The sequence below is a fragment of the Cotesia glomerata genome, linkage group LG5, assembly GCF_020080835.1.
Source record: "Cotesia glomerata isolate CgM1 linkage group LG5, MPM_Cglom_v2.3, whole genome shotgun sequence".
Classification (NCBI taxonomy): Eukaryota; Metazoa; Arthropoda; class Insecta; order Hymenoptera; family Braconidae; genus Cotesia; species Cotesia glomerata.
The window spans coordinates 21052062-21061350 of NC_058162.1; the positions used below are offsets into that span (position 1 = coordinate 21052062).

Genomic DNA, 9289 nt, shown 5'->3' on the forward strand with positions numbered 1-9289 from the left:
AAGAGTTTATAAAATTCACAAATGTTTCAACACATAAATACGCGCACGTGGGCAACTACTTACTATATGCGCCGATTATTATTTTTTCTGGCGTAAATATATAGTATGATTTCTAACCTGACTCCATGCTTCATTTTTTTTTTTTTTTTCACTTTTTATTGTTGACTAAAATTGAAGAGCAGTGGTTTAAATACTCAGAATTGCCGACAAATAATGATATTCATAAAAGTTCAATTGTCGACAAACACTACTTAATACATTGTAAAATAACTAGTTCGCTGAAAATCATTCAGTTGTTAATTATTATATAAAAATGAATACTGCCAATAATTTTTCGTTCGAAAAATCAGCTGATGAAAATAATACTCAGGTAAAATATAAAAGCTTATATTATTTTATTGAATATTTAAAAAAAATGATGTATCAATTTATTTATAATTTTGTTGTAGGGCTGCGAAATTGACGATGACATGGAAGATGATTTAACATACCATTATTCAAATTTAACACAAATTGACTCGAATGCTCCTAGTAGTATTTATGAGAATTTTAAGAACAATGATGACTTATCTAGTCAGAAATTTTTTTTCAGATCAGGTTTGATTTTTATATTTTTTTAAATCTTTTTTTTTTTTTAAAAATTTTCACATGCTACTGAATTTAACAGATATCTAAAATTTATTTGGATTTTTATAACATTTAAATTATAATAAAAAAAATATAGCAAAAAAATTTCACATGTAAAAATTTTAAACAGATATAAGTACGAATTTAAAAAAATATTTTTTTTTTAAATAATTGATTAGTTATAAAAATTTTTTAAATTGTTAGATGTCTGCTAATTTCAGTATCATAATTTTCACTTATGTTTCTTTGTAATACTCGGAAAAATTTATTAAAACTAATTTTGTTAAATGACTTTAGTAAATTGAGTATTCAAATAAAAGTAATAAATATTACTCAATAAGAATATTTTATTTGCCGAAATAGCAGAAGTTTTAATAATTTCAAGTCATGGTTACTTCACTAGCAATTCTAATCAAGATCAATAAGACAGTAGTTGGACTCATTACCTTTTATTTTATTTTCAAGTAAAAATATAATTGATGAATTTTTAAGTATATAATAATTTAATTATATTAAAACTAATTTATCCAATTTCCTGAGATTAATCATTAATAATTAATATTATTTTATTTTTTATAGATCCACTTGAGAGAGAAGATGAAAATTCTTCTGTAGATCCATTGGATCCTTTAGAAGTGGGAAATGATTGTCATTATGAAGATGCAATGAATATAGATCCTTTTTCTGATATAAAAAAAGTATACGATTCAAATTTATCGACTGACAACTGCGTCAATATTGATGAAAGTTTATTTGTGATTAAAAATTTAAATCAAGATTCAGATGAATTTTATACTACACCTTCCGGTTTTAATTCATTTAGCTTGAAAGAAGATCGTTGGACAGACAAATATAAAAAGAGAAGCATAAAAAAACAAGTTTGTAGTTTAAAAAACAAAATTAACTGTTCGAAAAAAAGTAACAAGCTTAAACAAGTATCCATAGTCAAGGATTGGGATATTATTTTAAAAAAGTACAATCCTGTTGTACTGCTTGAAAGAATTACGATTCCTAGACAAACTTTGAGTTCATCGACTGCAGCAGCCAATCATAAAATTACCACAAAAAAAAGTGAGTATAATATAAAATTAAGGTAGTTGTCGTGATTAAGGCCTAGCGTCAGAAAATTATGAAATTTTTTTATCGAAAGATAAATATATTAATAATTCACCACCAAAACTTCAGACCAATTTTCCACACCATTTTTGAGTAATTAATTTTCGAAATTTCATCTTTTACACGTAGATATATAGAGAGATGGTAAAGTTAGTACTAAATATTTCATACAACTCGAGTGATGTAAATAGATTTCATACTAACTTTACCATCTCTCTATACCTCTACGTGTATAAGATGCAATTTCGAAAATTAATTACTCAAAAATGATGTGGTGAATTTATCTGAAATTTTGGTAGTGAATTATTAATATACTAGCTGTTACTCGCCCGCTCCGCTGGGCGCTTTATAAAATTGCATTTTTAGCTCTAGACTTGAAACTTAATTAGAATATTGTTTTGACTTGCACAGATTCCCAATTCTATCGAATTGGCATTCACCTTTTATCCATGTAATTATTCTAGCTAATATTCATTGTAACTTTCAATGTGCAATCATTATAACATTCCCGTTGTCTTTCTTACAAAAATGAATAATAATTGAAATAAAAAAAAAATTTGTAATGAGCATTGAAAGTTTCAGTTAAAGTAATTGCAGGTATCATAAGTGAAGAAATCTGCCTAGTATATAAACATATCCAATAGAATTAAAAAATTTATTTTAAACAAATGAGAATCGAATATGATAAATTTAGTTACAATAACAATTATTTCTAAGTAAAAAAATATAGGTTCCGGATAAGTAATTACCAACATATCATATACTAAAACCTTCTCTGAAACACGCTGCATCTTATGGTATAAATATTATTCCGATTGGTTCAGTAGTTTTCGCAGTATAACCGGACAAAAAAACCGGATCTCCATTTATTAGTATAAATTTATCTTTCGATAAAAAAAAAATTTCATAATTTTCTGACGCTAGGCTTTAACCACGACAACTACCTTAATTAAGTCATATAAGATAGTAACCATGATTTTATTTTTCAGGGTCAATTCGAAAATGTAAAGAATCTTTTCTCAACTGCGGACATTGCAAAGCGACTTTTACTTCGAAAGCCTGTTTAGATTCACATCTACGAACTCACGTGGACAACAAGCGATCCATATGTCAAATTTGCTCTGTTAAGTTCGATCGTAGAAGTGATTTTGACCGTCACCTGCGAATTCATGCGCGTGAAAAGGAAGATTACTTTAAAAATGAGCATTTTAAATGTGAATTTTGTTTTGCAGAATTTTCTAATAGAAGTCTGTTTCAAAATCACATGCAAAGTCATATGGGTGGAAGAGTATTCAAGTGTCATGAATGCTCAGCAAAATTTCATCAGAAAAAAGACTTGACTTATCATTTGAATATTCACACAGAAAATAGTTTATATGAGTGTAAGAGTTGTTCAGTTACATTTGATCAAAAAAAGCAACTACACATTCATATGCAGACTCATTTAAAAAAATTAAAAGTCGAACCTGGAATTGATTCAGCATTACTCGATCAAGAAAATCATTTGAATAATCATGTAGATATGACAGAAAATATACTCGAGTGTAAAACTCTTATTGAATTTAAGCAGGAAAGTAATTTTATTAATTGTGATCCCTTGGAAATTCCTACTGAAAATGAACAGTTGCTTACTCAAGCAGATACGAGTGAATTTAAATGTGCAATTTGTTCAAAAAAGTTTAATGAGAAAAATCAGTTGGATGATCATCATATGCTGTTTCATACAGAAAAAGAAACATTACAACGTGAGGAAATTCTTTCGGTCGTATTTAATCAAAAAAAACATTTGAATGATAATATGGATAATCGAGCTGGATCTGAAACTTCGTTGGAATTTAATCAAGAAAATGATTCAGTTGATCCTTTGGAAACTAACGATGAGAAAGAAGAATTCAAATGTGAGACTTGTTCAGAATTATTTCATCAAAAAGAACACTTGGATGATCACGCAAGAACCCACGCGGAAAAAGATCAATTTAAATGCGACAACTGCTCTGCAAAATTCAATGAAAAGAATGATTTGGACAAGCATATGCAATCGCATGCAAATGATAAAACATACAAATGTTACGTTTGCTTAGCGAAGTTTACTCAAAAAAGTCATATTGACAGTCATATGCGTGTTCACTCTGACAAAAGAATGTTCAAATGTGACATTTGTCAATTAGGGTTCAAACGCAAAAGTACTTTAGATGATCACCTTCGAAAAGTTCACGAAGGAGAACTGCCATTTAAATGCGATGTTTGTTCAGCGAAATTTAATAAAATACACAGTTTGAATGTACACAAACGGATCCATTTGGAGGAACAAGCTTTTGCATGCAATATTTGTGCGATGAAAGTAAAAACCATAGCTTCTCTCAGTCAACACATGCTTCTTCATACAGATTCAAAGCCTTTTTACTGCAATATCTGTAACATGAAATTCAAAGACAGAAAAGATGTGAAAACTCATAAGCTTACTCACCGAGAATTGAAGCCATTTAAGTGCGACAAGTGTCCAGCGGCGTTTGAATATGTAGGCTCTTTGAATAAACATAGAGAGATTCACACGGGAAAATTAATTTTTGAATGCGATCTTTGTCTGGAAAAATTCAAACGCGAAAATCATTTGCGCACGCATAAGCTTATTCACTCAATAAATCAATCGTTTCAATGTGATGTATGCTCGGCTAAGTTTTCTTTAATGAAACATTTAGAAGCTCATAAACAAATGCATATTCTGAGACCGTTTGTGTGTGAGTTTTGCCCAGCAACCTACGCCAGGGAATCAACTTATAAGATGCACATGAGACGTCATGCTAATATACGATCATTTGATTGTGATATTTGTTACGAAGACTTTAATCATCCAGATTGGTGCCAGCACAAGCAGGAAAAAGGTGATTGAAAGGCGATATCACCTTAAAGCGAACTAAAAAAAAAAAGTAGATTGAAAAGTGCTTTATTAAATGTGCCTTAAAATATTAAAAAAAAAATTTTAACGAATTATTATTTTTACCGAAAAAAATATCAACATCACCATTGAATTCTTTTGTAAAAGTAATTTTTATAAATTTATTTTAGTTTTTAGTTCCGTGATAGGTTCCTGTCTCAATTACGGAGGAAAAGTATTTTGCATTTGTTATTAGTTAATATTTTTGTATGTATAATCTCAAAAAACTGTCAAAAACAATAAAAAGTTTCATAAAACTTATAATGATAAAAATTATACATTGAAAAATATAAATAAAAGACATTTATAATGGATGGTAAGTAAATTAATTGTAGTAAATTTATGTCTTACGTAAGAGCTACTATTAGCGGAAAAATACCCATGGAAACTAAGTACTGACGTATAATTCTGATTAATTTCCACTACAAAATTCTACTTCTTTATTTATTGCTGTTTAAAAATTCTCTTTGCCTTCTCGAGCAATTTATTTCCTGTTATGTAAGGTAAAAGCCCCGATATATGATCATGTACCAGTATATTTGTGAATATAGATATACAAATACATGGAGTGATCATATACTGGTACGTATATGAATTTTCTAAATTTTTCTTTCGAGCTTTGGAATAGTCTAACGTTTTAGCAACTTATCAGGTTGAACGTTCTGAAAAAAAGACCACAAAATTGTGATTTAGCTGAATATTTCTAAAATGTTTGTGAATTTATGGAGAATTCTACTGAAACTCGGTTTCAATTATCAGATTTACACGCAGTTATGGAGAATTGCATTTCGAAAAATGAAACTCTGATAAAAACTAATTAATCATTACGGTGACAAAATCATAATTCAACAAAACGTTGGTAAGCAACCTATTATCTGCATGCGTGACATTAGGTACCATCTGTTGGAATCTTCGAATGTGTTCTTCATGATGTGGATGAAGAACGTAAGCGGATTGTCAAGTTAGCCGCAAATTTTATTAGGACTGAAATACGAGGTAAAAATTATGAAATTTCTTACTACCCATCACCACAGAATTTCATACAGAACGTCCAAGACGAAATTCCAGAATTATTGCAAATTTCTATTAATGAAGTAGTATCGCCTAGACATCAAAATAATAAAAACAGTACCGCAGTAAAATGTGATTTTATGTCTCATGCTATTATCGCAGCTGCCGCCGGCCAAATTCATTTACATCGTCTTTACATCTTGCGATAGGAACGTATATCTATCAAAAAACAGCCTCGAAGTTGTTGATCGATCTTCTCTTCAAATTAGGTTTGTGTACATATCTTATTAAAGTGTATTTTTGTATGAGGCTTCTGCGATAATGAATTCAGATACTCATATTGACGATTGTGCTTTTTGTCATTATGTTTTCGATAATGTTGACCACAATAACCCTTACACCACCCTGGATGGACGAAACTCTCTCCAAGATATGGGTGGAATTATTTCATGCCATTCCTCTGTTGAAATACGTAGACCCACTTCTTGATTACTGCCTGAAAAATTATAAATAAAACAGTTAAAATAATTAATAAAAACGTTAAAATATTGAATAAACTTACATGCATATAGTGAAAATAACATCCATGTAATTTTGAAAAAAGAAAATTTTTCCTTAGCGACTTAATTGTCGCTTAATTGTCGTAATCAGTGAGAATAATTAAGTTTTTATTTTTTAATAAATCCTCCGCTTTTTTTTTATCCATTTAAAAACAGCGCGCATCATATATGTCAGATGTCTATCTTTCCGTTGGAATTACAGCAACAGCGATATACTATACAAAATATAAATAAATTAGTATTTTTTTGTGAGCGCACTCATGTTTATGTTTTAACTAATTATTTTAAAAATACCGTGATTTTTAATTTGATATGAATTGTGTAAATTTGATTAATTTTTGGTTTCTTCGATGTATTCTGGAATTTTGACAATATCAATTCATTTCCTTATAAGTACAAATGACAAGTATCAATATTATCAAAATAAAAATAGCTCAAACGTTCCATCCATAAATATTTCGTTACTATTGTTGAAGAAAAAAAAAAAGTTTCCATACCCGAGAAAAAATGTTTCTATATAATCATATATAATTGTATATAATCATATATGACTATATATGATTATATATGGAATCACATATATAATTATATACAATTATATATAATCATATATAATTTTATATAATCATACATGATTATATATGGAATTGTATATAAGATTATATATAATTATATATGGAGCAATATACAGCCATGCAGGATTATATATAGTTCCATATACAATTATATATAAGTATATATAATTATAGATAATCATACATGATTATATACCGAATTGTATATGAGGTTATGTATAATCATATATAATTATGTATGACTATATATATGGAGCAATATAAAACCAAGCAAGATTATATAGTTCCATATATAACCATACATGATTATATATGGAATTGTATATGAGGTCATATATAATCATATATAATTATAAATGACCTATATATGGAGCAATATACAGCCATCCAAGATTATATATAATCCCATGTATAATTATATATAAGTATATATAATTAACATAAATAAAAATTTTTTCTTTGAGAAAAAATTTTTTTTTGGTAATCACGAAAAGTGTAAAATGATGTTTATACCCTGATTAAAAAAAGGAATTTGACAGAATTAAAAAGAATTAAAATGTTAATACTTCCAAATTCTGCTAAATACTGTAAATCCTGTTTCAAAATTCACGATTAATCATATTAAATACTTTTTAATCCTAAAATAATCGAAAGGAGTAGTAGGATATTGTCAGAAATAGTTTACTTTGCTCATACATGAGGCACCATCTATTAGACGTTTAAAGTAATTACTAGGCCTCTAGAGTAGTCTCTTACATCCACAGATTCGGTAGAATCTGGCGCCAAGTTCCGTTCAAATCTGCTGTAAACGGAGCGCCAGACTACCGACTGTGTTTACTGTAAGCAGAACGGTATTTTGAGGTTGCAAAATTTTATTTAATTCTACGGTACTTTTTTTTTCTAAATTGTATATTATAACAGTAATTCATACTTTATTTGCGCTGGAATTATTTTTACATAAACTGTAGTTTCACGGGGATAGTTTGCTATAAAAAATGCAACCAACGCAAGATTTAATTAAGTTGGTACCAATTGTAAATTTTTATTATAATTACAAAAAATACTAAAATCCGAACAAAAACAGTTTCACTGTAAAAAAAAATCACGCCAAGTCCACGTTCATAAGACTATTAAGAAAAAAAAAATTTGTTTTTTTCTTTACAAAAATATATAAAATAAAAAAATTAAAAAATCCAAGTAACCGATATGATTGTTTATGATTTTCGGAAATTAAAAAAAATTTTGTTATAAATTTAAAAATTAAGAAAAAAATTTTGGAACGTACTTGGTGTGCGTCATTGTGTATTTCAATTTTTTTTAATTTTGCAACCGCGCACACTAAATACGTTCCAAACTTTTTTTTTAATTTTTAAATTTGTAAAAAAATTTTTTTTAATTTCCGAAAATCATAAACAATCATATCGGTTACTTGGATTTTTTAATTTTTTTATTTTATATATTTTTGTAAAGAAAAAAACAAATTTTTTTTTCTTAATAGTCTTATGAACGTGGACTTGGCGCGATTTTTTTTACAGTGAAACTGTTTTTGTTCGGATTGTGACATACTCACTCTTGACTATAGCTCTGTACCGATCACACGTACATCTAGAAGTTCTGTGTACAAGACATAATAAAGCTGCAACTACATATAGACGTATACATAATCAAAGTGTTATATTATTACTAGAATAGCCATCCTTCCTATTTTCCACAAATTATTATAAAAGTCCTTCAGGTTAAGGACCCATCACGCATAGGACGTGTTTTCTTATCTCGAAAGGGATTAGAAAAAGGATTGGCTTTGTGTAGTGCAACGAATTGTGCATAAAGAGTTTTTTTTTAAAAAGGCTTAAGCTTTTTAAAATTTGAAGAAAATCAAATAAACTGGTAAGTTTTTGATTTTTTATCCTAAGAAGTGCATTTTGGATGCTAAATTTAGATGAAATTAAAACTAAAAGAAATTAAAATTTAGAAGATTTTTAATTTAAAAGAAGTTGAAATTTTAGAAGAAAATAAATTTAGATGAAAATTAAATTTAATAGAAATTAAATTTTAGAAGAATTTTAATTTAAAAGAAGTTGAAATTTAAAAAAAAAAAAAAAAAAAAATAAATTTAGATGAAATTGATTTTAGAAGAAATTAAAAAAAATTATTTTTCTTTGTTGCTTGAGAAAAATTATTTAAAAAAAAAAAAAAAAAAATTTTTTTTTTGACTGTTGTGTATGTTACACTGAGTCAAGTTTAAACTTGTTGAAGCCGCCCGGCTCGAGTAATATTATATAGCCATACACATTGTGTTAGTTGTATATATCATAGAACAAAAGCGCGCTTGTCGCGTACAAGTTAAACGGTTTACGACTCTCAGATTCTGAGAATCGGATATCGATGTATATATTTTAGACGAAAAATAATATTGCTCTCAAGAAAATAAATAGAGTAAGACAGTTGAAGTAGTTGACTTGTTT

General features: G+C 28.0%; 1 protein-coding gene and 1 long non-coding RNA gene across 5 annotated transcripts; one reads left to right on the top strand and one right to left on the bottom strand.

Moving 5' to 3' along the window:
• On the top strand, positions 1-4939 carry LOC123264541 (zinc finger protein 493-like). Of its 4 annotated transcripts, none has more exons than XM_044727824.1 (4): positions 1-370; positions 450-597; positions 1207-1698; positions 2733-4939. In XM_044727824.1, exons 1-4 carry the CDS (start codon positions 314-316, stop codon positions 4631-4633), a joined length of 2598 nt encoding a protein of 865 aa, XP_044583759.1. In that variant the 5' UTR covers positions 1-313; the 3' UTR covers positions 4634-4939. The 4 variants fall into 4 exon arrangements, with proteins under 4 accessions (XP_044583759.1, XP_044583761.1, XP_044583760.1 ...); XM_044727826.1 differs by lacking the exon at positions 1-370 and adding an exon at positions 991-1118 and having other exon boundaries at positions 508-597; XM_044727825.1 differs by lacking the exon at positions 1-370 and adding an exon at positions 994-1118 and having other exon boundaries at positions 508-597.
• Positions 4773-6579, bottom strand: LOC123264547. The gene is made up of 3 exons (XR_006509369.1): positions 6544-6579; positions 6252-6464; positions 4773-6185 (listed from the first exon to the last, which is right to left on the bottom strand). It is a non-coding gene; the product is annotated as an uncharacterized LOC123264547 (long non-coding RNA).
• Positions 6580-9289: the final 2710 nt, after the last annotated feature.